This window comes from Natrix helvetica, assembly GCF_964273705.1.
Source record: "Natrix helvetica genome assembly, chromosome: 1".
Taxonomy (NCBI): Eukaryota; Metazoa; Chordata; class Lepidosauria; order Squamata; family Natricidae; genus Natrix; species Natrix helvetica.
In genome coordinates this window covers 305,089,737-305,115,611 of record NC_138548.1, presented here as the reverse complement: position 1 = coordinate 305,115,611, position 25,875 = coordinate 305,089,737, and the positions used below count along the sequence as shown (strand labels likewise).

Below are 25,875 nucleotides of genomic sequence, written 5' to 3'. Positions count from 1 at the left end.
ACATCTTCAAAGGAAAACAAGAAAGTCCAATTTCCTCCTGAAAAAGCACTTTTGGGACAACCATGACCTGGATGACTGAGAATCTCTATACTGAGATTCTAAATACTGTAAGATATATAGTAGACCCATAACCTAGCAATTAGTGTGGATACACCAGGGGTGGGTTCTTGCCAGTTCTAATCTCTTCTATAGAAGAAGTTCCACAAATCTACAGTGCCGTTTAGAACCAGTTCCAGCTCCCTCCCCCCCGCCCGTCCACACATCATCAAGATGAAGAGCAAGAGGAGGAATTCCGGGAGTTGAAGTCCACAAGTCTTAAAGCTGTCAAGTTTGAACACCCCTGGGGGTTTTTTTCTAAAGGGGTGCAAGGGTCTTGTAACTTGACAGCTTTAAGACTTGCGTGCTTCAAATGCTAGAGTTTCTGAGCCAACATTTTGGTTGTAAGCAAGAGCGTTATTGAGTTTCACCACATTTTACAAGATGGCCACGCCCACCCAATCACATGGCTGGCAAGCCACTCCCACCCGGTTACATGACCAGCAAGCCACTCCCACCCAGTCACATGGCCAGCAAGCCACTCCCACAAAGCAGGGCACATCTACAGAAGAGGTTCTAAAAAATGTTGAAACCCACCACTGGGACACACTGGAGTGGTACCAATAAAGTGGAGTATTGCTCAGGGTTGAAACGTGGGTGGCCCAGAGCTTGTTTTCTAGATGTTTCATTACCCAAACTAGGTAACTACATCAGCGCTAATCCTGATTTTTAGTTTTGTAAAAAAACATCATTAGCAGTGATGATGTTACCTAGTTTAGGTAATGAAACGTCTGTGAAGAAAACCACCAACCTTAGAGAGCACTAAGGAGCCTTCACACTGCAGCAGGAATTATATATATATATATATACATATACATATACATATACATATACATATACATATACATATACATATACATATACATATACATATACATATACATATACATATACATATACATATACATATACATATATATATATATATATATATATATATATATATATATACCGTATTTTTTGGAGTATAAAACGCATCTTCCCCTCCCCTAAAAGAGGGTGAAAATTTGGGTGCATCTTATACACTGAATGTAGCCCCATCCACCCACCGGCCCCAACCCTTTGGCCTCTGTCTCCCAGCAAATTACCTCCTTGCAGCAAACAGGGAAAATGGGGCTTGCTGTTATAGCAATCCCTGCAGCCTAAAACAGCTGATGATTGGGAGGCCCAAGCTGAAATTGAAAGCGAAACTAGCTGTTTGCTCCAGGAGGCAAACTGCTGGGAGGCAGAGGCAGATTTTCTTTCTTGTGCTAATCAGGCTGTTTGCTGCAAGAAGGTAAGCCAATAACTATAAATGTATACAGAATATTCAAATTATTAGACTTATTTTTAACTACTTTATTATTGTTCTAGACAGCTTAACAAAATGAAGACGCTTTTTAAAATAAATGCTTGATCTAAAGAGGCCCAGTACTTTTGTATCTTCTTTTAAATAGCAGAGAATAAGTATACTTCCAGAAAGCACATTAATTTTAATAGCATTTGTACAAGTATCGTCTGAAATGTAACACTACAAACAGTGTATATTGTCTGTACTGTTTGCTATTTGTTGCATTGCTGGGAGGCAGAGGCAGATATTGTTCCCTTGTTTTTCTCCCCAAAAGCTAGGTGCATCTTATACTTTGGAGCGTCTTATACTCAAAAAAATATGGTAGGTTATGAGAGGATTGGGGAATGAGAAGTCCTCTCCCTACCCTAGGTCAAGTATAGAGTAGGATATAGAGTGGAAACAAAACAACAGTAATAACGGCAGTATTAGGAAGGATTGAAGTGGCTTTTAGTGAAAAAATACGGACAGAAGAATTGAAGGTTCATGAAGGATAAAACCTTCTAAATAAATTCTCTGGAGAACGAGAGCCAGGAAAGAGAGGAGAGGAGGATGAGAGAATCCTTTACTGGTTTGATTAAAAAAAGTTTAAAATGCTTCATTCAAAGCTCTTTAAATCAAGACTGAAAAACAATCAAATGAAAAATGACCTTCAACAGTGGTCCCTGTGTTACAAAAGCCGTAGTCAAGGTCCTCCCTACAAGATAATTAAGGAGAGCTAGTGAATCCCTGTGCATTACAAAAATTAATGTTTTCTACATTTCATTTCAGGACATTTATTGTATATATAGACTCCGTGAATCCAGAAACAAAAGACACGTTAAAATATATGGGTTTTGCCCCAGAATACCCTCTATTATTACTATATAGAACCCCCCCCCCCCAAAAAATTACCTGCAACTCTTCAATCGGAATAGGAGTATTTGGTAAACATTTTGCAGACTTAATCTTAATAATCAGTGGATTTAAATCATGTTTGTGTTTCTCACTCATAATAGGTTTGTCTACAGCAAAACCTAAGTATGCTTCATTAAGTTTGGGGGAATTCTCTTCCCAACGACTGGCTGTATAGTAGTCACCTGCAGATGGAGAGAAGGATCTGAATTATTTATAATGTTCAGGTTAAAAAACGTAAAATCTGTTAAGTTAAGACTGATACTTACTGTCTTCATGGATGAGACCATGTACAATCTTTTGCAAAAACACTAAAATGGATTGTCTCTGTCTGCTTCCAGGATGTATTTCCCACCAGTCATCTCTCCCCCGGTCATTCCCAAGTATTCCCCCAACCAATAACTAACTGGGCCAACTCTGCTTAGCCACCTGCAGGGGCTGACTGAAAGGCTGGTGCTAATGCAGTTAATGCAGCAAGACATTCCTATTGCTGCTGAAAATATAAGTAGACCTCACTAGCTCTCACTTTTACTACCCGGTTTCCCTGAAAATAAGACCTCCACGGATAATAAACCCAATCGGGCTTTGGAGTGCATGCACTAAAATAAGCCCTCCCCTGAAAATGAGCAGTCCCCCAAAATACTGCAACCCAGCCGCAGCCATGAGGTGACCACGCTCGCCGCCTCCTGCACCACAAAAATAAGCCCTCCCCCGAAAATAAGTCCAAGTGCTTATTTGGGGGGTCAAAAGAAAATAAGACCCTGTTTTATTTTGGAGGAAACACGGTACTCAAGAAGCAGAAAATAAAGGGATACAACTATGACAGCCTCATATGCAAATTCAGATGTAGTAGTCCAAGTTACTCAGAAAGCACCAATCTATATTGTAGGATAATAATAAAACAGGAAGCAGGAAAGCATATGAAGCAAATAGATTAATTGAAATCAAATATTTTTCTGTGAAAAGCTTTCTTTGGGACCAATCAAGTAATATATACACCATATCCGGGACATACTAAGAATGATTCATATCAAAGATGAATATTAAAACATATTTTGTAAGAACCAAACACAATATGGCAGGCAGTACCGTGTTTCCCCAAAAATACGACATGTACTAATAATAAGGCCATGCCACATTTTTCGGGTGGGAAAAAATGTAAGCCCTCCCCTGAAAATAAGCCCCTGGACAACCCCCCCCCCCACTCCAACCAGGCAGAATGCCACTCACCGACCTAGTGGTATTCCAAAGGCGCCAAGCCGCAGGAATGGGGTGGGAAGGCAAAGGCTTGCATTGCTTGGCGCCTTCGGGATACCGCTAGATCGGTGAGTGGTGCTGTGCCCAGCTGGAGAGGGGGGTTGCCGGGCAGTTGCTCTCTTGCGAGCGGGCTCCAGAAGAACCGGCCACAGCCTCAGGGTCGAACGGCTGTGTTACGCTGTTGCAGCAGCCAAGCAGCCACCCGGCAAACCCCTTTTCCAGCCAGGCACAGTGCCATTCACTGACCTAGGGGTATCGCCAAGCCGTGTGAGCGGCTGTTCGCCGCCCTCTGACTCCCGCGGCTTGGCACCTTCGGAATGCCCCTAGGTCAGTGAATGGGGCTCTGCATGGCTGGAGAGAGGGGTTGCGCAAGGGGCTTTTCTGTTCCCTGCTCATGCGTCTCCCAGTTTCACAATGCCCTTGCCTAACTCTCTCTGCAGAGCCAGGGCATCTCTGCTGCCGCCGCCACATGGCTTTTTCTGCAGCTTCCAAAGCATGGAGGTAGGATGCCGAGTCTTCCGGAAGTTGCCACTCTGGGAATACGCTCTGTGGTTGTACGCTCTGGGAGTACGCTGTGCCAGCGGCCAGCCCACAACCATAGAGCATACTCCAGAGCAGCCGCTGCTGGAAGACTCGGCTGCAGATCTCCGGAGTTTGGAAGCCGGAGAATAGGTTATGCTCGGAGTGCCGCGGGGATGGCGGCGCCCTGGACTTGCAAGGAGAGCTGGGCCAGGGCATGGTGAGGCTGGGAGGCACCCAAGCTGGGGGCGGAACAGGCACTCACGCAACCTCCCTTTCCAGCCGGGCAGAGCGCCATGCACTGACCTAAGGGTATTCCGAATGCACCAAGCCGCGGGAGCTGGGGGGAAGGCAGAGCATCACGCGGCTTAGCGCCTTTGGGATATCACTGGGTCGGTGAGTGGCGCTCTGCCCGTCTGGAAAGGGGGGTTTCTGGCTGGCTGCTCATGAGCTTGGTCACCTCATGGCTGGTGCATTGCGCTGCTGCGACAGCGCAACACAGCCATTTTCCCCTGAGGCTGTGCCTGGCTCTTCAGGCGCCCGCTCACAAGAGAGTAGCCACCCGGCAACCCCAAAACAATAAACCCCGCACCCGATAATAAGTCCCAATCAATATTTTGGGGATGAAAAGAAAATAAGACCCTGTCTTATTTTCAGGGAAACACGGTACAAGAATACAATTGGAAATTCATCTAATATTGTGTCAATTGGTAACAAGGAGCCATGAATATCTAAAAGATATATTTGTATTTTATGGTGATTAAATCAAAGTCCTGGAGATAATAATTTCTATGAAAATATTCTGTTTAGTAGAAAATAATATTGTATTCTCAGAATCAAAGATATTGAAAGTTGAATGAAATACTCTTAAACTGGGGTGAAGAATAAATGATGTAAAAACTCAATATGGCTTCTGTAGTGATGGGCATTTTGAAAGCAGCATCTATGCTGGTTTCATATAATGTTTGGCTTATGTCCACAAGTAGCTCCTTACTGGTTAGATATTACTATGGTGAACACTTACAAGGAAATAAAGGTTCAAGTAAATAAATATAGTTAAATTAAATTCCATACAATATAGACTTGTCTATTTTGAAAGAGCCTTGGATACACAGAGTGTGGACTCTTGCAAAAAATTATTCAGTTTGCTCGGAAGGCTGCAAAAAATTAAAACCATTAAAATGGTTTTGGATCAAACAAGAGATAAGCTTAGATAACATGCTTCCATATCATCTAGGTCCAGGATGCGCACACTGGCCAGCTGAGTTCAGCCTTTTTTAAAGCCATTTTTCACCCTCCCCAGGCTCCAGAGGCTTTATAGGAGCCTGGGGAGGACGAAAAGAGCCTCCCCTGCCCCCCCGGAGCCCCTCCAGAGGCTTCAGGAGCTTCCCTTGAAGCCTCCGGAGTGCCAAAAACCAGTCCTATGGGCAAACCGGAAGTTCGGGAACGGACTTCCGGTTTGCTCGTAGGGTCGGTTTAAGCCCTCCGGAGGCTTCAGGGATGCCTCCTGAAGGTCCCTGAAGCCTCTTGAGGGCCTCCGGTGGATAGACTGTTTTCGCCCTCCCCAGGCTCCTATAAAGCCTCTGGAGCCTGGGGAGGGCGAAGAAAGCATGCAAAAATGGGGGGAGCGCCTCTCACGCGTGTATGCACACCGGGGGGATCGTGCATTGCATTATGGGTGCGGCACGCCCACGTACAACCCCCCCCTGCGCTCTCCCCCCTTATGGCACATGAGCCAAAAATGATTTGCCATTGCTGAACTAGGTTTTACTGATTGCCTAAAAATTAAGTGGTAATGACCCATCTAGTAATACTCTTGTTAGTGAAGAATTTTAAAATGGAGAGAATGCTGCAAAGTTCTACCATGAAGTGGTCTGTCCACATTTCCAATTTAGATTGCCTCCAAATCACTAAACTGTCAGAGATCAGAACACCCAGATTCACCACACTATAAAAAGATGTTGAGACTCTAGAAAGAATGCAGAGAAGAGCAACAAAGATGATTAGGGGACTGGAGGCTAAAACATATAAAGAACGGTTGCAGGAACTGGGCATGGCTAGTCTAGTGAAGAGAAGTACCAGGGGAGACATGATAGCACTGTTCCAATATCTGAGGGGCTGCCACAGAGAGAAAGGGGTAAAACTATTTTCCAAAGCAACTAAAGGCCAAACAAAAAATAATGGATGGAAACTGAACGAGAGATTCAACCTGGAAATAAGGAGACATTTTCTGACAGTGAGAACAATCAACCAATGGAACAGTTTGCCTTCAGAAGTTGTGAGAGTTTCATCACTGAAAGCTTTCAAGAAGTGACTGGACTGCCATCTGTCAAAAACAGAGTAGGGTCTGCTTTTGGGGGGGGGGGGGTTGGACTAGATGATCTGCAACGTCCTTTCCAACTCTGTTTATCTTTATCATGTGCAGGAATAGGCCATACAACGCAAGCCCTGGCACTTTTGTTGTCAGGAGGGCGGGGTTTGGATCACGATGTTATGCCCACCATCTTGCAAGTATTTATTTCCCTGATATTCTTTCATCATATTCCCAATTTTTCTGTCACCCATCTCTGGGGAGAATAATACCTGCTAGAAGAGGGATGAGGTCCAGCTTCAAAGCCGCTATTCCAAATTTCCTCACCTGGGCTGCTTGGGCAGCTGCTTCTTTACCAGCTGACTTCTGCGCAGCCTGTTTTGCTTTCTTCTCAGCACTGAAAATATTAGCTTTTTGTGATAGCCTCCTCTTTTCTGATGGAAGAAAAGCTGGAAAATTAATAGAAATTAATTTATAATTTGGATAAACTTGATTTATAAAGACAGAAAAGTGGTTATTGGATTGAGCTTCAATTTCACTGCCTCACAAACTGGAAGTTGGATCGTGACAACTTGATATTTCTTTTGGGTTTGGGTTCAGTTGCCATCATTCAATTTCCTGAGACCTCTACCTAGATGACTGAGAATCTTCATTGACACATTGCCTCACTATGTCTTAATTCTCTTCTCAGCTCTGCATAAGGCTGCATATCTTGAAAGGAAAGAGCAGGATGGACATACATATATATCCAGCCCTGCAGGTATTCTAAAAATGGTACGGGGCAGGGTGAAATCAGGAAGTTCCTGATGTGTCTTACTAAATTCTCTGCACTGACAATCAATTCTCTCAATCTGACCAGCAGCTCATTAATCTTTACCTATGGCACAATACTGCAAACTTGTAATATTATTGTTAAGTATTACAGCTCAATTATATGGAACTCTGGACACTCTGGAGCACCATACATTGGTTTTACTTATTTTTCATTTTCTCATTCTTAATTTAGATTTTGTCTTAACCTAACCTTGTCAAAGATTGTTTTCAATTACCAACCAGATTGGATTGTTTTCAGTGCTTAAAAACAGATCATTACAGAGTTTACTTCATAAAACTCAGATAACTGTTTGCTACCCATACTGAAGGATGCAGAAATGTGCTCTCAATCAAACAGTACATTGCCTAGATTAAGCAACAGAATGCCAAGTATTTATAGAATGGTAAGCAATTCCAGAATAAAGAAATGTTTCAAAAAGCTGAAATACATCAAGAAATTGAACTGGGAATTATTACACATTCCAGTTTTATGTCCTGCTTTGATATAGTAGTTTTGTAAAGATTGCTGCCACCCATTGTCACCCAAGGAAATGTCCTTGCCTGATTATCGTTTTCCTAAAAATGTGACTTAGGGCACTAGCTCACATGCCTTGGGAGATCAATCTCACATGGTGTGAACAAAATCAAACTTTTGAATGAGTCATAGATAAAGGCAGAGATAAAAATGGTCCAGATATTTTATGGCTCTGTACAGCCCAGATCCTCAGGTGAAAGAAAATCAAACTAAAGGATTCTAACTCTTGACCCCAAATTTGTATTTTGGAAGATTTACCCACAATCTTTCTCTGAGTAAAATCAGAAATGTTGGTTTGTCAATTACATTGTATAGCAGGGGTGTCCAAACTTGGGAACTTTAAGACTTGTGGACTTCAACTCCCAGAATTCCCCAGCCAGCATGTCCATTCCTGGTTGGGGAATTCTGGGAGTTGAAGTCCACAAGTCTTAAAGTTCCCAAATTTGGACACCCCTGGTATAGGTAGTCTTCGACTTACAACTATTCATTTAATGAGCATTCCAAGTTACAAGGATATTGAAAAAAGTGACTAATGACCATTTTTCACTCTTACGACCATTCCTACATCCATGAGATCAAAGTTCAGATGCTTGGCAACTGACTCATACTTTATGACAATGTCAGTGTCCCACAGTCACATGATCATTTTTGCAACTTTCTAACAAGCAAAGTCAATGGGGAAGCAGATTCACTTAGCAACCGTTATGAACTTAGTAACTGCAGTGATTTATTTAACAACGGTGACAGGAAAAATCGTAAAATGGGGGGAAACTCATTTAACAACTGACTTGCTTAGCAAGAGGAATGTTAGGCTCAATTGCGGTTCTAAGTCAAGGACTACCTATATTAAATTACTTGTCTTCCACATATCACCTTCAAATTTGTCATTAACACTGGTTAACATTCACTATTATCTTGGTTATTAACCTTCAATAGATTTCTGTCATTTAAAAATTGCAATTGTAAAGAAATTCATCTTGACAGAAAAAAAGTCCAATGACATTTGCTTCCTAGAAAATGTACAATATTGCATGAAACTCAGCACTCACCTGTAGATGCTCTTTCCCTTCTGTCGGAAGGTGATTTGCTCCCATCAGATTTTAATGCTGAGTATTTCGCAGAGAGTGACACACGGTGTTTCTGTTTTATACTTTTACCCTCCTGAATGGTTTTTTCTTTAAAAGTAGACGTCATGCTCCCAGAAAAACTGAGTGCACTTAAAAGGAAAAGAAGGAATAAAGCTCGTGTTACCCAAAGGAAAATATTATATATTATCTATATTGCTGTTGCTGGACAACGGTTCCACTTGATAAAGTAGAACTAAAAGGGATATAATACAGATGGCTTTCTGAATTTTCTCTAGGATCTATCTATCGTCTTAATAGTGGAAACCAAAATGCCCCCAACAGCACCATCACCTCTCATCCAAACATGAGATTTTGTGCCTCTGTGGCTGCTGGGTCCTTTGGTTGCTGTGGTGAATAGAATCTCACTTGCAACTCTTACTTTTAGTTCTTGCATGTTAGATCTAGATTTTGTAAGAAGTGCATACATGGGAGCCTTTAGCATTTATGGGGCAGAGTAAGAAAAGAGTAACAAGGTAGAAAGTAGAAATGAAATAGAACTGGTAACTATTTTATCATTTTCCTCTGTATGATCTAACTTGCTCAAAGCTATTGTAACTGAAATGCTTTTTTCTCACACCAAAATGTTGCCAATTTTTGCAGCTGTTGCAAAACCCACAGCAGGACCTGCAGGGCAGCCTATTAGTTTAAAAAAAAAACAACGCCATTTGTGAAATAAACATTTGCTAAACTCACGCCAAGAATTGATGAATGTCCAACTGCTTGTATAAGGCCATATGGAAGGTTGTCACACAAGGGCTGCACCATACTGTATGTTCCCAACAATATTGTGGTACTTTGAGTGAAAGCTGAGCCAATTAACTGCAGATGAAAATCAGCTCAGTTTTCAATCCCAAGGAAACACATGAGAACATTTCTGTAGTACTTGCTCCAGGATGCAGGGCAAGGCACTTAGTTCTAAGTAGGAATTCTTACCTAATCCATCCTCCCTATCCCTGTCACTCCCCTGTCACTTCAAGTCTTCTCCACTGCACTTAGGGTGGTCCAAGCTTGCTTTTTTATTCTTTCCCTGCCAAGGGAATGTTGGAAAGAAATGATATGAAAAGGCTCAGAGGTTTCTCTCTGTCTGCCCATCTGTCTTTCAACAGGGAAATGCTTTGAAAACCAATCATAGTTGGATAAAATGTGGCATGGGGAGAGAACCTGACAAAAGGAAAGTTGTGTTGAAAATGGACCAAATCTGGCTAGACACTACGAGGAGACAAAATCCTGAAAAATTCTCCCCATGCCTCTCCCCATATGAGAGCAGTAAATAAGCCACAGCAAAGGATCTCATTTGCTGCTCTTTTTAAGCCATTCTGTTTCCCTTCCCAATCATGTAACCTAGCACAGAGCTATTTTTAAGAAACTAGAAATAACTCTAGAAGCCATTCTATGCTTCACCAGATTTCTTTCTTCATTATGAAACGCAGCAAAGTTGAGATGGCTAGCAATGATTTTTCTGAAATGGTGGCACATGGAGCCCTCTCTGTGGGCACACGAGCCGTCGCCCAGCTTAGCTCCACCATGCATGCGCGCGCGCCTCCCTCCAGCCAGCCAATTTTCAGGTCTCTGCCGCGCATGAGGGAGATGCACGCGCATGCACAGGGGGCAGGTGTGGTGCGCATACATAGCATTATGGATGTGGGCACAAACGCACGCACATGCCCGCATGCTTTTGCCATGCAAGGACAAAAAGGTTAGCCATCACTGGTATAGGGGTTAGGGTTGACTAGAAGACCTTCAAGGTCCCTTCCAACTCTGTTATTCTGTTATTCCGCTTGAGTCAACATTATTATGGACAGTTGTGGTGATGAGAAAGCAGTGCTATGAATCTGAGCAGAGCAAAAGAGCCCAAACATAGATACATTTGGTGGTAGAGTGTAGGCCTCTTCCCCACCCTCAACCCCAAATTTAGAATTCAAAACCTAATTTCTTATAAACAGCCCTTTCAATTCTTCATTAGAAAGAACCAGAACAATTTGAAAAGCAAATGCAATTAATCTTTAGTCAGAATAGAAATGGTATGCTTAAATTGCCTGTATCTCATTATCTGCATGTAATGTTAGATACGAATGGGGGGGGGGGGAAACAGGCCGTTGATGGCTTCATTTATATTAGCAATTGAAAATGAATTCAATAATAACAAAAATAATTAACTGTTCAGATCAAAACATAGAACCGATGAACTTTGTGGCTGCAAAGTTTAAATGTACTACAAAGTTCTTTGGAAACATGACATGTATTAATTGCAGGCAAAGGAATCCATGGGACGCAGCACTCCTTATGCTACAAACCCACTAAGATCTTTGCTGGGACCGAAGGAAAAAGAATGACAGAGATCTGACTGTCCTGCATCTTCCATACCTGCCAAGCTCACCCCAGGTATTCTTAGGCTGAATGCTAGCAAGGTATGTATTCCTGGAAATACATGTGCAAACCAGATGCTATAAGCTAGCTCTACACTGGTGGGAGAGGAAAGATCAGAAAATAAGATTTCTTGCCATTTAATTTGTTCTTTATCAACTGAATGTATATTTGTATATTTGTGACAAAGTGATTATCATAAAAACAGAATATTTTATTCTTCTATTACATTTTATGATGTTTTGAAATTTCAACTATTTTTCTTCTTATTTCTCTTTCCAAATTGTAATGTTTAATTCCAAATATTTAGCTTTTGCTAAAAGAAAAAGTAACATAAAAATACAATTTTGCTGTTAATTGCTCTTTGGTTTTTATAAACACTGATGAAAAAAGCTATCTGCTGCTTTTAAAATATTATTTCTCAAAATCCACATTTTTCACCAGGTCTGACAAAACAAATCCCATAACATAATAACTACCTTGAGGAAGTCAATGCAGGACAGACTAGCTCAGATCATTCTCGTGAACACAATTTGGGAAGAGAAATGTGTAGACTAGTCTTCTCTCTTTCCCTGATCTCTTTCCTCTACATAAAAATTACAACTCCTATAAGTTCACACTCAGCACAGCAGACATGGAGACTCTGTCAAATCTACTAGACATGTGTGTGAATGCTGAAAACACTCAAGGGGGTTGTGAAATTGTAGGAACTAAAGAACATGACCTCAGAAGAAATAGGTGAAATCCTTTAACAAACCTACAAGGGCGGGGGGGGGGAGCGGTGTGGTTTAAGTCCAAAACAAGAGAAAGAATGCATAAAAGACTTGTGTGGCACTGCTTTAATCCACATGAATATTGGGGTGGTATCAAGGGTGAAATTCAGCAGGTTCTGACAGGTTCTGGAGAACCAGTAGTGGAAATTTTGAGTAGTTCAGAGAATTATCAAATATCACCTCTGGCTGGCCCCAGGAGTGGGATGGGAACGGAGATGTTACAATATCCTTCCCACAGGAGTGGGGATTTTGCAGTATCCTTCCCATGCCACGCCCACCAAGCCACGCCCACAGAACTGATAGTAAAAAAAATGAATTTCACCACTGGGTGGTACTGATGGTAAAACACTACGTGTGCAAGATTGATGTCAGGCCCACTATGTAAAGCAAACCAATAAATCAATTCCACACCAAGCTCAGACTACTATTTATAAATAGTAACAGATTCATGCCTATCCCTGTCAAGGTCATCTTCCTTACTCTCTCCAGAAAGAGCCTCTCCAAGTCTCTGCATGATCATGGCTCTCAGGAGCAGCTCCAGAACAGAACATTTGGGAGTATAGCCTAATTAATTAGACAATTAAGAATTTCTAGCAATAAAAGTTAGTGATGGCCACACAGTTGCAGGCACTGGTAAATGAACAGCTAATATCAACCTGCCAGTTTAATTTAATGGTTAAGGCAGACTAGAGGGCAGGAGGCAATGAGTCCTGGTTTCCTTACTCTAAAAGAGACCACCCCCCAAAATAATCATTCTTGGAATGCATACTGCAATTTGTAGGTATGAGGTATAAATACATATGACAGGTTAAATCAACTCCTACTAACCCTCCTCTGGTTTCTATCTATACCAATCATTTGATAAGGGCTGATAATGATATACAGTAGGTAGCATCTCTGACACTTCAATAACATTAATAGCTCAAGAGCTATTGAATTATTTTAAGGAGGAATTAGTTTTCAGCACTCAGCTCAGAATCACTAGAAGAAAATTTGTTCACGGCAAGGAAGACACATCTCTACACTGACTGACATAGTATCATTTGCAATGCAATTGTGATAAACGAAGCTGTTTCCTTTGGCAACACATCTTATTACTGTCAGATTTTCCAAAATGTCAAACCCACATCATCCAAATTATTTGCAAAGGAATGTTTTAAGTTTATTTCCTTGGCAACATTAATTTATAAAATATCTGCAAAACTAGGATTATATGATTGTAGTACTTTTATTATAGTTATCATTAACTGTTAACATGTGGGAATGGGTTGTTATCTGCTGGCGGAAAAATGGGAAGAAGAAAAAAAGATACATTAGGAAAAATTCAAATATGTGACTAAGAAACATGTATCTGATCTACAAAATAGGAAATTAAGCTATGTTTAAAATAAGAAATGTAGTAAATCAAGAAATCCTAAAACAGCAACAAGCCTTAACATTTTCTCAAAAACCCACAAATTTAACACTTTGCAATAATCTATTCCTGGGACGCAGTAGCTTAGTAGCTAAGACGCTGAGCTTGTCGATCAGAAAGGTTGGCAGTTCAGGAGTTTGAATCCCTAGTGCCGCGTAACAGAGTGAGCTCCCGTTATGTGTACCAGCTTCTGCCAACCTAGCAGTTTGAAATCATATAAAAATGCAAGTAGAAAAATAGGGACCACCCTTGGTGGGAAGGTAACAGTGTTCCATGCACCTTGGGCATTTAGTCATGCCGGCCACATGACCACGAAGATGTCTTCGGCTTTTAAAACAGAAATGAGCATTGCCCCCTAGAGTTTGAAATGACTAACACATACGTGTGAGGGGAACCTTTACCTTAATAATCTATTTCCAGTAGTTTAAGATCCACCAATCTCTTTTATTTCAAAATGAGAAATATAATCTGGTGACCGAGATGTGAAATGATTTAACATCTTTCCCACAATTTCAGAAATAATTGATGGAAATTTCCAGAGTGAAGGGAAATTGACTTAAAGGGAAATAGAGAATACAGCTATTTCAAGAGTCTGTAGAAGGTGCTGTTCTTTCTGTTTTAGCTCATAGACTTTTTATTTATCATGTTCTGTGCGTGCTAAATTTTATTGATTTTTATCTATGAAAGCTATGAAAACAACACTGCCATACATAAAAAATATCTCAAAAACATCCAGCAGATTACTACAACTAAAGCCCTCCAAAATATCTTAAGTAAACCAAAGGATCCAGTAACACAAGGAGAGAGAAAAGAAATCACCTACAATGTAAGTGTAATTCCTTGGGATTCTTAACAGTCACTATATAACAGCTGGACATGCAGAAGGCTAGAAGAATGCATCCATCAACATCAATCAATCAGAAGACATGATAAACACTCAATGTCACAACATTAATTTTAATTGAGAAGCGTGACCATCCTAGTCCAAACTATATTCAAAAAACACCAGGGAATTCCTGGAAACTTGGCATTCAGGCAAACAGACATGTTTACACACAATTCAAAAAATACAATAAAACAGATAAGGAAGCAAAAATGCCAGAACACATTCTCCCTAACAACCCACACTCGGATAAGGTAGTTCATAGGAAATTTCCAAAAGTGATTAAAAAGTGAGGCTTGCAAATGTAGTGTTCTTTTTAAAATTCCACTAGTGGTTGAAAGTAAGGTACCTAACCCTTCCAGTGCTCAAATATGGGGAAGACCCCTGTCCTGTGGTCTCCTCACAAGGAGCAGCCCTCCAGAGGACACATGGGTGACTGTCCCTCCTCTTACTAACCTTCCTGGATGGCTTTTTAAATTTTAAATTGGGGTTTTAAACGGGCTTTAAAATTGTTTTAATTATTTAAATTGGTTTTGGGTTTTATACACAGACGGTATGTGTGCGTTGTTTTGTTTGATGTCTTATGTTATGTTTTGTTGTCTTGAACATGAACGGTCTGTACACCGCCCCGAGTCCCTACAGGGAGAGCGGGCGGTCTATAAATTCAATAAACCTTAAACCTTAAACCTTATCCACAGAGGTTCTCAACAACCAGAGTAACCTGGCACAGGGGGGGGTTCCAGCAGTCACTATTGCCGGTTTGCTCCTGGCCACGCCACACACACATGCGCTTAGAAATTGCTCCGTGCATGCGCAGAAGCAAAAAACAAGATGGTGGTACCTATGGTGCCGCCGGAAGAACCAGTTCGGGAGCGTGGCAGGCCTGGGTCGCTGCCAGTTCCAGAGACCCAGGCCGCCAAACCACTACTGGTTCGGCCAAACCGGGCCAAACTGGTAGAAACCTACCACTGCCCTGGCACTACTTTGGTAAATTACTTTGGTCTTCGCCACAGTCATTGACTCCAAAGAAAAATGTCTACAATGTGTTGGGAAAATAAAGCTGAATAAATAGTTTGTGAATATAAAAGGTTTCCAAACTGTAAGTTGGACCACCCAGATCTATCTGCTGTATGATATCAAAGACAGATTTCACCTTTAGTTCTTTCTAAACTGAGTAGCAGCAGAGAATAGATAAAAAGGCAGAGTCAAATGTCACCAACGCTCACATTGTTATTTGTCTGCAGAAATTCAAAAATTCAAAATTGAAAATGAATCATGTCTATAACATCAGAAGTGGAAGAAAAGAGCTGTTTTTAATTTTATTGAAATATGCACAATAAATCTGTGCCACTATCAATCAGCAGCTTTCTAATATTTGCACGTCCTGCAGACTGACCTCAGCGAGCGGTTCAATTCCTCAGGTTTTGCAGGAGGCGGTGTCAAACTAAATTTCGGGAGGGATTTTTGATCACTAGCCTTGGCTCCATTTTCCATGCGCTTGCCCACAGCTGAAGTAGGAAGACCAGTAATATATTGTAAGGGGCTGATGAATGATTAGTAAACTAAATAAACATACACAAGACAATACAAATCGTGCCTTTTCATGAATAAATCTCAGAAAGTAGAATGGGATGTTCTCCCAAGTTAAGTTGGAGTAAGATTTGAATATCAATAATTGAGCAGCAGTTGTTGTTTTTTAAATATAGAAAAAATGTGGATGGATACTGCACTACAGGCACTCTAAAAATGGAAATGATTAGTTTCCCTCAGCCCCCATCCATCCTCTCTCACAAAGATAATGGCTTAGGCTTTCAAAGAAATTTGTAATGCAAAATGGCGCAATATAAATCCAAAATTAAAACTATATTCCTTGCTTTAGAATGTTTGGAATAAGTCAGAGTCAGGAACACAGCATCTGTACACATAATCAGATATATGATACCAATAGAAGGTCATCAGCAACCTCCATTTAATTAAAAAAAAACACCTCAAAAAAAGCCAAAATGTCACAATACAGCCAAATTGTAAAGGTTCTCTGTGTTCCATGAGGCTTTGTGGGACTCCAGATAATCTTTTTTTCAAGATTTTCTTCAAAATCTTGGTGCGTCTTATACTCCAGTGCGTCTTATAGTCCGCAAAATACAGTAAATTTATTAGCTTAGTTACATAGCTTTGCCAGAACCATGTTTGGACAAGAGGAGAGACAAAGCCCAACAGCATGTAATTAGTACATGACAAAAGTTTGTAAAACAACTTTTGCATTAAAGCATCTTACCCAAACTGAGAACCAACTTCCAGAAATTTAATGAGATCTCATTGTAACATGGTGCTCGTATTGAAACAGAATTACTTTTTTTACATAGGAAATGAAAAACCGGCAAACAATTAATTGCTGCATTTTACATTAACTGTTACCACAAGAACAGCAGAGCATGAAATAAGATCACAGCTGAAGCTCATTGTTGTTGTATATATCAAAGTACTTGTATATATAACATAATGGAGCCTTATGTTCACAGAATCTTACCTGACAAAGTGTCTGCTGTCTGTTTTCGCACAAAGGCTGCTACTGGTTTAACCTTTGTAACACTGGGTTTGGCTTCTTTACGTTCTAAGAATTCTCTCTGATACAAAACCATATTCTTGACATTACCTTGAATAGGAAAAAGCAGTACAAAGTTACATTCACAGCTAACAATTTGTTTATTATGTGCTTATATTATTAAGAGAAAATAAGATGGGTAAGTAAACAGGAGTTATGCTGACAACTTTGTGATATCAATCCAAAGACTTTACTGAACAGGAAACAGATGTTGTTCTATACTTTTTCTATACTTTTAACAATTCTCCTATGTAGGACAGAAATGTCGAAATCAAAATAACCATTCTGTAAACCTCTTAACTTTCTTTCTCTTTAAAAAAAGCTGGGTAATAGCTGATGGAGATGATTTTACTTCAGTTGATTTGGATGAAGATCTAGCTAACTTTAATAAAGTAACTTTAAACTTATCAATATAGGACCATGATCACGAACCTATGGCATGTGTGTCACAGGTGGCACGCTGAGCCATTTCTTAGGGCCTGCAAGGTGTTGCCCTGTCAGCTCCAGCACACATGCGTGTGCTGGCCAGCTGATTTCTGCCTTCATTTTAGGCTGTTTTTCTGCTCCGGAAACCTCTGGAGGGCGAAAAACAACCCAACGTGCAAATCGGAAGTTCGGGAACAGGGAAAGACGCCCCTAGGAGCAACCTGGAAGTCCATTCCTGAACTTCCAGGTTGCCTGTAGGGTCATTTTTCACCCTACGGATGCTTTAGGAGGCTTCCCCTGAAGCCTCCGGAGGGCAAAAAATGGCCCAACGCGAAAACCAGAACACAGAAAATTCCTCCAGAGGGTGGGGGAGGGAGTTTTTGCCCTTCCTAGGCTCCTTGAAAGCCTCAGGAGCCTGGGGAGGGCAAAAAACAGACCTACTGGGGCCACTGGAAGTCGCAAAACAGGCTGTTTCTGGCCTCTGAAGAGCCTCCAGTGGGGGGCAGGGGAGACTGTTTTCACCTTCCCCGGGTTCCTAGAAAGACGTGCGCGCATGCGCAGGGCAGCGGGGGGGTCACATGTGCATGCACAGGGGGCACGGCATGGGGGGGGCATTGTTATGGGGTGGGCACACAAGCGTGTGCAATAGCACACTTATAATACAATACAATACAATAGTAGAGTTGGAAGGGACCTTGGAGGTCTTCTAGTCCAACCCCCTGCCTAGGCAGGAAACCCTATACCGTTCCAGACAGATGGCTATCCAACATCTTCTTAAAGACTTCCAGTGTTGGGGCATTCACAACTTCTGGAGGCAAGCTGTTCCACTGATTAATTGTTCTAACTGTCAGGAAGTTTCTCCTCAGTTCTAAGTTGCTTCTCTCCTTGATTAGTTTCCACCCATTGCTTCTTGTTCTGTCCACAGGTGCCTTGGAGAATAGCTTGACTCCCTCTTCTTTGTGGCAACCCCTGAGATATTGGAACACTGCTATCATGTATCCCCTAGTTTTTCTTTTCATTAAACTAGACATACCCAGTTCCTGCAACCGTTCTTCTTATGTTTTAGCCTCCAGTCCCCTAATCATCTTTGTTACTCTTCTCTGCACTCTTTCTAGAGTCTCCACATCTTTTTTACATCGTGGCGACCAGAACTGAATGCAGTATTCCAAGTGTGGCCTTACCAAGGCATTATAAAGTGGTATTAACACTTCACGTGATCTTGATTCTATCCCTGTTGATGCAGCCTAGGACTGTGTTGGCTTTTTTGGCAGCTGCTGCACACTGCTGGCTCATATTTAAATGGTTGTCCACTAGGACTCCAAGATCCCTCTCACAGTTACTACTATTGAGGAAGGTACCACCTATACTGTACCTGTGCATTTCGTTTTTCTTGCCTAAATGTAGAACCTTACTCTTTTCACCATTGAATTTCATTTTATTAGATAGTGCCCAATGTTCAAGTTTGTCAAGATCCTTCTGTATCTTAAGCCTATCTTCTGGAGTGTTGGCTATTCCTGCCAGCTTGGTGTCATCTGCAAATTTGATGAGTTCCCCATTTATTCCCTCATCCAAATCATTGATGAAGATGTTGAAGAGTACTGGGCCTAAAAACTTGCTCGTGCTTTTGGCACCTGAGGCAAAAAAGGTTCACCATCACCGCTATAGAACTGTGTTTATGGTGGCAAAATATCAGAGTCTGGTTGCACCTTTTCCAACTAAAAAAAATCCATTAAAAGGCATAACACTTATCAGTTTCTTCCAGTCAGGGATATATAAGTGAAGAACATAGTAAAATCAAAAATGTTAATTGTATTATATGACCAGAGATTGACTCAAGAGTAACGATGTCTTAAATATACTTACCATCAAATTCTCCTTGATCTGCTAATAGTAGGTTACTCTTTAGTTTACAAAACCTGGCTTTTGAACAAACCTTTTCCTTGAGATCCCATAACCTTAATTTTATGCTGTGTTCTCTTAGCTTTATTAGAAACTCGTTGGTAACATTAATTTCAATGCTGTGGTTCCATGAAATCCATATCTGGTCATTTTCAAGCCATGGTTTCACTACCTATTTAAAAAAAAATACTACTGAAACAATACATTATCAACAATATTTTCCAGGTCACAATGAAAGAATATGCTTTTATAGCACTGGAAAGACAAATCAGTGAACGATTAAACATGTTTTCTCCCCTCTGCCCATCAGCTGAAAGTCATAAAATTATGATACACATGTACAAAGAATCTTATTAAAAGTAATAACGGCTGAAATCTTTTAATCTCAATCCAAATGCATTCAATGATCGAACTTTAAATTTAGACAGATTTTACCCTAACAGTGTAAGTAAACTCAATACAAACAGAACAACATTTTATAGCACACCAGCTTATTAGCACATCAAGGCTGTTACTAACTACTCTGGCTGGCAGTAGCTCTCCTATATAGTACTGGAAGATTCTTTTTAGTTTCAGAAGCCAAGGGTTGAACCCACCACTTCAATGTTCAAATGATGTTCTCTTCACTGAATAGTCCCAAAAAAATGAAATAGAAGCTGGATATTATAAAGAAATCCCTTTTGCCTGATGTACAATTAGTCCTCAATTCATGACCATAATTGAGCCCAAAATTTATGTTGCTAAACAAGACAGAGTTTTGCCCCGTTTTGTTACCTTTCTTAAGTGAATCACTGCCATTGCTTAAGTTAGTGAAATGGTTGTTAAGTGAATTGGCTTCCCCATTGAGTGTGAAATGGTTGTTAAGTGAATTGGCTTCCCCATTGAGTTTGCTTAACAGAAAGTTGCAAAAGGTGACATGCAAGTTGCAGCATATAATTTCAATCACGTGACAATGGGATGCCGCAACAGTTATAAGTGTGAAAAATGGTCAGAAGTCACTTTTTCAGTGCCATTGTAACTTTGAATGGTCACTAAATGAACTGTTGTAAATAGAGGACTATCTGTACGGTCATGCAGGTTATTTTTTTTAAAAAAAGCAACTCAAATCCCAAATGCAAAAATAAAAAAAGCAGATAGCAATAGCCCTTAGACTTATATACTACTTCATAGTGCAGCCCTCTGTAAGTGGTTTACAGAGTCAGCATATAGTCCCCACCAATCTGAGTCCTCATTTTACCAACCTTGGAAGGATGGAAAGCTAAGTCAACCTTGAGCCAGTTAGCATTAAACTTCTGGCAGTTGGCAGAATTAACCTGCAATACTGCATTCTAACCACTGTGCCATCATGGCTCTTCATTTGGTGCTGATGTAAGGTTGGGCTGTTCCTTATATAATGTACATCCTTTAATGTAGGAACATGGAAGAATTATCCCCCAGATCTTAATGGTCAGGCAGGAACTTACTAAGGACAACCCTTTAAGTACTAAAGACCTCAATCTTTGACTGAAACACAATTGGACAACCTTTGAAATATATCCTTATATATATAAAGCTTCCTCATTCTCTGCAATATATTTATTCATCTAGTCTTCTTGAAGAAAAATATTGTTAGAAAACATAGCAGGCAGAAGTCTTTCTGGTCTTGCCAGTAGGTACCATAATAAAGGTAAATTAAGACATCATTAAAAATATATAACAGTTAACAAGTGATTACCATTATAGATACTGCTTTTTTGTCCCTCGTGTCACTACATTTCTAGAGTAAAATTATTTGAAATATAGACTTCACCCATCATGTGCACTTATTTAACTTTAGCACCCATGGAAATATCACTAAATAAAACTACTGGATCAAAGCATACCTGCTGTCATATTGAAACTCCACAACAGGTTTCTAGCATACCACGATGCATGAGCACAGAAAAATAAAATTAATGTCATCCATCCTTAGTTTCGTACATTATTTATTGTCATTCATTCCCCAGAATCTTAACTGCACTTACTGAAATATTCAGCGTGGATGGCTTTTTAAATTTGCTTCTGTCTTCGTCTTTTGGAGTTCCTGGCTAATAAAAAGACAACAGAAGTAAGAAAGGAAAGGAGGACAAAAAAGAAAAACACAAGACTACCAGTAATGAAAATACAAAATAGACTATTTCATTCTATACATTTCAGAAGTCTCTGGTCTATTAATATGCTATTGATGCTATTTTTCTAATATTTTAAATCAAATTTAAAATATTCTGCAATTTAAATTTTAAAATTTAAAATGCTCTGCAACCAAACAAGACAGACACAGACTTCAATGGATAATTAGAACTGCAGAAAAAACAATTGCTATCAACCTGCCTTCCATTGAGGACCTGTATACTGTACAAGTCAAAAGGAGGGCTGTGAAAATAACTACAGACCCCTCACATCCTGGACATAAATTGTTTCAACTTCTACCCTCAGAACAATGCTATAAGGCACTGCACACCAAGACAACTAGACACAAGGACAGTTTTTTCCTGAATGCCATCACTCTGCTATACAATTAATTCCCTAAACACTATCATATTATCTACTAAGACTGTATTATTATTATTATTCTTTCCTTCCTAGTACCTATCTCTTCCCACTTATGACTGTAACCATGTTGCTTTTATCTTCAAAATTTATATTATTTTATTTGTTTCCTAGTATAATTTGATTGCTTATTAGTAACCTATGACTATCACTAAATGTTGTATCTTATGATTCTTGATGAATGTATTCTATTTTTCTTTATGTACACTGAGAGCATATGCACCAACGACAAATTCCTTGTGTGTCCAATCACACTTGGCCAATAAAGAATTCTAGTCTAGTCTAATATTATAACTATTAAAATAACGCTATGTGATTTTATAGCACTTTAAGTTAGAACCATTGATTCTAAAAAAATTTGACTGGGCAATCAAGTTGTTAAAATTCTCAGGAACTACATGTATCACCAAAACACGGTATCAACTTACAATTCTCCTTTGCCAACCACCTTCTATTTTGTCATCCAAGCTCAACTGCAAATATGTGTGCATAATACACTAAGTCAATTTACTGGTAAGGTTTTCAGGGCATGTAATTGTAGATTGCAATAAATGTTACAGTTAAGACCAAAAGTCATAATCAGGTGTAAGAAACTAGAGTTTGTATTTGGCTCACTTAGTTCAGTGTGCCTTCTGAAAGTAAACTATCCATAGCCACTACCATTTTCAAGGGCAAATAATGAAGTGTGACTTGTCTATTTCCATCTAATATTGGGACATCTATGAAAGGATAGGAATTGCATTATGATACCACTATAGACATGTTATTTTTTTCATCATCAAACTAGAAGCAGATAGAATTGATTCCTCTGGGTGATAATGTGAATTGTAGAAGCAGCAATAAAACACAGGGTTGTTTTTTTTTAATCTGCCTTCAAAATATTGGTCAGTTTGTGGGTGATGGTTTGTTCTCTGAGCTTGTGGGTTGGTTTCCGAACGTTTCATTACCAGGCTAGGTGTAACATCTTTAGCTGAGTTTAGACTCCACAATTGTAAGTCGAGGACTACCTATATGAAACAAGCTCCAAATCATTTTAGTGATGTTCATTTGTCCTGGGGCCAAGATGTTAAATGCGGTTCTAGAGCCTGATGCAGAATGAAGAGAGGTTGAAGAAGATGCCATAGTCGTTCCTGTCTCATCTCTATTAAGAATATCACAGCGTGCTGGGTCACAATGACAGGATAAGAATAATTCATGTCTTAAGCACTTTATCTGGTGGATCTCTTGGAAAGCACTATAAAATACCGAAAGGCATACAGATGTCCTTCCAACCACAGTGCCACCAAGCATCATCCTGTCTGTTCTGTTGGAATCTGAAGAATTCCAGTCCCACTCTCAGAAGCAGGTCAAAAGAAGGGCATCCTCATCTTATTGAAAACTTACCCAAAATCTACAGATGCAAGCACCATTCTTCCTATAGTAATTTAGCCAATCTCCCATGATGATTTTCTATACAGGACATTGTGCTAAGTCGATCATCTAGGTAGGATAAAACATGACTTTCTGCCCTCTGGGTTCTTAAACGGTTCACAAGCCCATTTTTACCCTAGATGCTTATGTGAGGTGGGAAGTGGGTGCTTTGAATTGAAACCAAATTCTCTTGAATGTAAACAAGAAGAATCTGCATGGGTTTCTGATTAAGTAAAGGCAGCCTCTGACAAATTCATCCAACCTAGGAAGTTATCTACTTTAATTTCTTCATTCTAAAGGTTCAACATTTGTTGAATTTACTCCATTATGGTATTGAAAATGATTTTCTAATGTCCCGTTTTCTTTGATATAGACCACATTGTGTCAAGCTTTAATCCTATCTCCTTTATCATATTCTTGATAATTATCTGGTACAACACCTAACATAAAAGGTAAGAAAACATAGTGGTCTAATTTAGCTTTCCAGTTTCTGAATTTCATTTCTCCAATATTTAACAAGATTGGTGACATAACATAAAACTGCAATGCAGTACTTCCAAACCTCAGGAATGTATTACAATTACTTAAGTAATAGCAAAAAAAAAATACTGGTAGTTTATCTTTTTTTTTACCTTAGATTCTGTATCCAGAAATAATTTAGCCACTGGACCAAACAATACCAAATCTAATTTTCGAGGTTCAATATCATCTGGTAGAAGAAAATACTCCATATGATAAAAACGATGCATTTTTGGAATAAAGCCTTCTTTTGCTTTAGATCCAGATCTCTGTATGTCTGGTTTAGAGGTCTGCCCGGGTTTATTTGCTGACAATAAATAAATAAAATAGAAAACAAAACAGGGAGAGTGAAAGTGAGTGTTGCCGTTACAATGAATTTGGTCTATTAAGAATGTCCAAGATTGGCATTTTACATACAAAAGTATAATCTTAACATACACTATATTGCCAAAAGTATTCGCTCACCCATCCACATAATCAGAATCAGTTGTGAGCGAATACTTTTGGCAATATAGTGTATTTACTTTGGCCTAACTGAATATATGAATTAATCTGTGTAATTTATATTCCAAAACCAGAAATATTCTAATGAAAATAAAATAATAATTAGTTGTCTCATAACTTTAATAAGATGTTTGTAAATTTATCCATACATACTAGATAAAATTACCAAAAGATGTTAAATAAACATCCAGTCTCCATTCATCCTTCCAAACAACAATCTGTACCAATATTAGATGCTGAACGGGCAGCTCAACGGTCATTCCACTTTTTCCAGAAATAGCTATAGAATTCCTAGGGTGTGCTGCATTAGGTATAAAGATAGATGTAGATGACATTTATTTCCACATTTGAACATATATTTAATATACCAGACATCAGGAATTGGGAAAACGCCAATGGAGCATGTGGCATTTATCCATATCTACTGTACTGCCCTCATCTATATCAGTGTTTTACATGAAGTTAAAATGTGCTGAAACAGAATCGATACAATTTTCACATCTTTCCATCCCAAAGATCAGCAATGGATGGGATTTATAACATGAACTTGGTATAGGATAGTGTTATTTAAATACAATGACCAACATGTACGATCCTTTCTATGCTCAGTCTCCTATGCAGTATTCTGTAAACCCAGTATGACATGTTCAAAAGAAAAAGAACTTACAATGCCATTTACCTACTTGGAAGAATAAGTGGAACAGCCAATGAAACCGAGAATGTGCAGGTAACCAGATGCTGAAAATCAAGTTCTTGGCTTCTCAATGAGTGAACGGATGCTACATGTTCATCTTCAGGAGTGGGATGACCACCACCGCCACCACCACGAACGTACATTTCTGGACTTTCGGGTACATAGCTACTATCTGAATATTGTGTATAGTTGAAATCCGCCTCAGGTGACCCTTCTTCCTCGTTTTCTCTCTCATGATCTAGCTGTTTACTTGCCATCCTAGGACAGAAACCCAACTATTAATCATTCTAATTTCTTCTGATATGTCCTTTTCTTTCTAAAATTAATTACTTTAAAAATGAAGTAAGCAACCTATGCTCTACTAAAACTCTCCATAAAGAGAAGTTGGGAAAACGTTCTTTGTATGTCTCTTCCCAACAAACACACAACTCATTGGAACAAAACCAGAATATGAACAATTGTTTATTTTGGGCCTGAATCATCCTTGAACAAGATGAAGTTGTTTCACGCATATATAATACAAGCATAATTTTAAATTAGCAAAGTGGTTTTTCCTCTGGTTGCAAAGCACTCATTGGTGGTTTGCTTCGTAGGCCATTACATCACACAAATCAGGTAAAAACTAATCATTTCTTTGTAAATTCCTTCTCAGGCTTATAGCCAAGTTTATTAGAAGACATTCAGCCACTGGAAACAGCCTTACCTATAGACACTTTAAGATTAAGTCTGGCTGCTCTTACCACAGAAGGTAGAAAGAAGAGCAGACTCATTCAACATTAAGTCTGCAATGTTGCAGATATGCCATACCTGGCATAAAAGAACATCATGAGGCAACCTTCCTGAGCTACAATAGAGACACCACCTAAAACCAATTTGAGACCGAGCCTAATGCTGAAAAGAAGATGTAATGCATACATTTAGCTTAGTTGGCAACTCTGAG

General features: G+C 39.7%; 1 protein-coding gene across 1 annotated transcript in view; it reads right to left on the bottom strand.

Annotated features, from left to right (window-relative positions):
* Window positions 1–25,875, bottom strand: part of CFAP92 (cilia and flagella associated protein 92 (putative)) — a gene marked incomplete at its 3' end in the record, with an annotated part of 56,976 nt that overhangs the window by 23,411 nt on the left and 7,690 nt on the right. Inside the window, exons 2-10 of the mRNA XM_081966789.1 lie at window positions 24,925–25,193; window positions 23,851–24,044; window positions 21,244–21,306; window positions 19,205–19,412; window positions 16,841–16,966; window positions 15,710–15,821; window positions 8,802–8,968; window positions 6,677–6,853; window positions 2,318–2,502 (exon numbers count right to left, since the gene is read on the bottom strand). Coding sequence (XP_081822915.1) covers window positions 2,318–2,502; window positions 6,677–6,853; window positions 8,802–8,968; window positions 15,710–15,821; window positions 16,841–16,966; window positions 19,205–19,412; window positions 21,244–21,306; window positions 23,851–24,044; window positions 24,925–25,192 — 1,500 coding nt within the window. The 5' untranslated portion in view covers window position 25,193. The remainder of the gene's footprint in view (window positions 1–2,317; window positions 2,503–6,676; window positions 6,854–8,801; window positions 8,969–15,709; window positions 15,822–16,840; window positions 16,967–19,204; window positions 19,413–21,243; window positions 21,307–23,850; window positions 24,045–24,924; window positions 25,194–25,875) is intronic.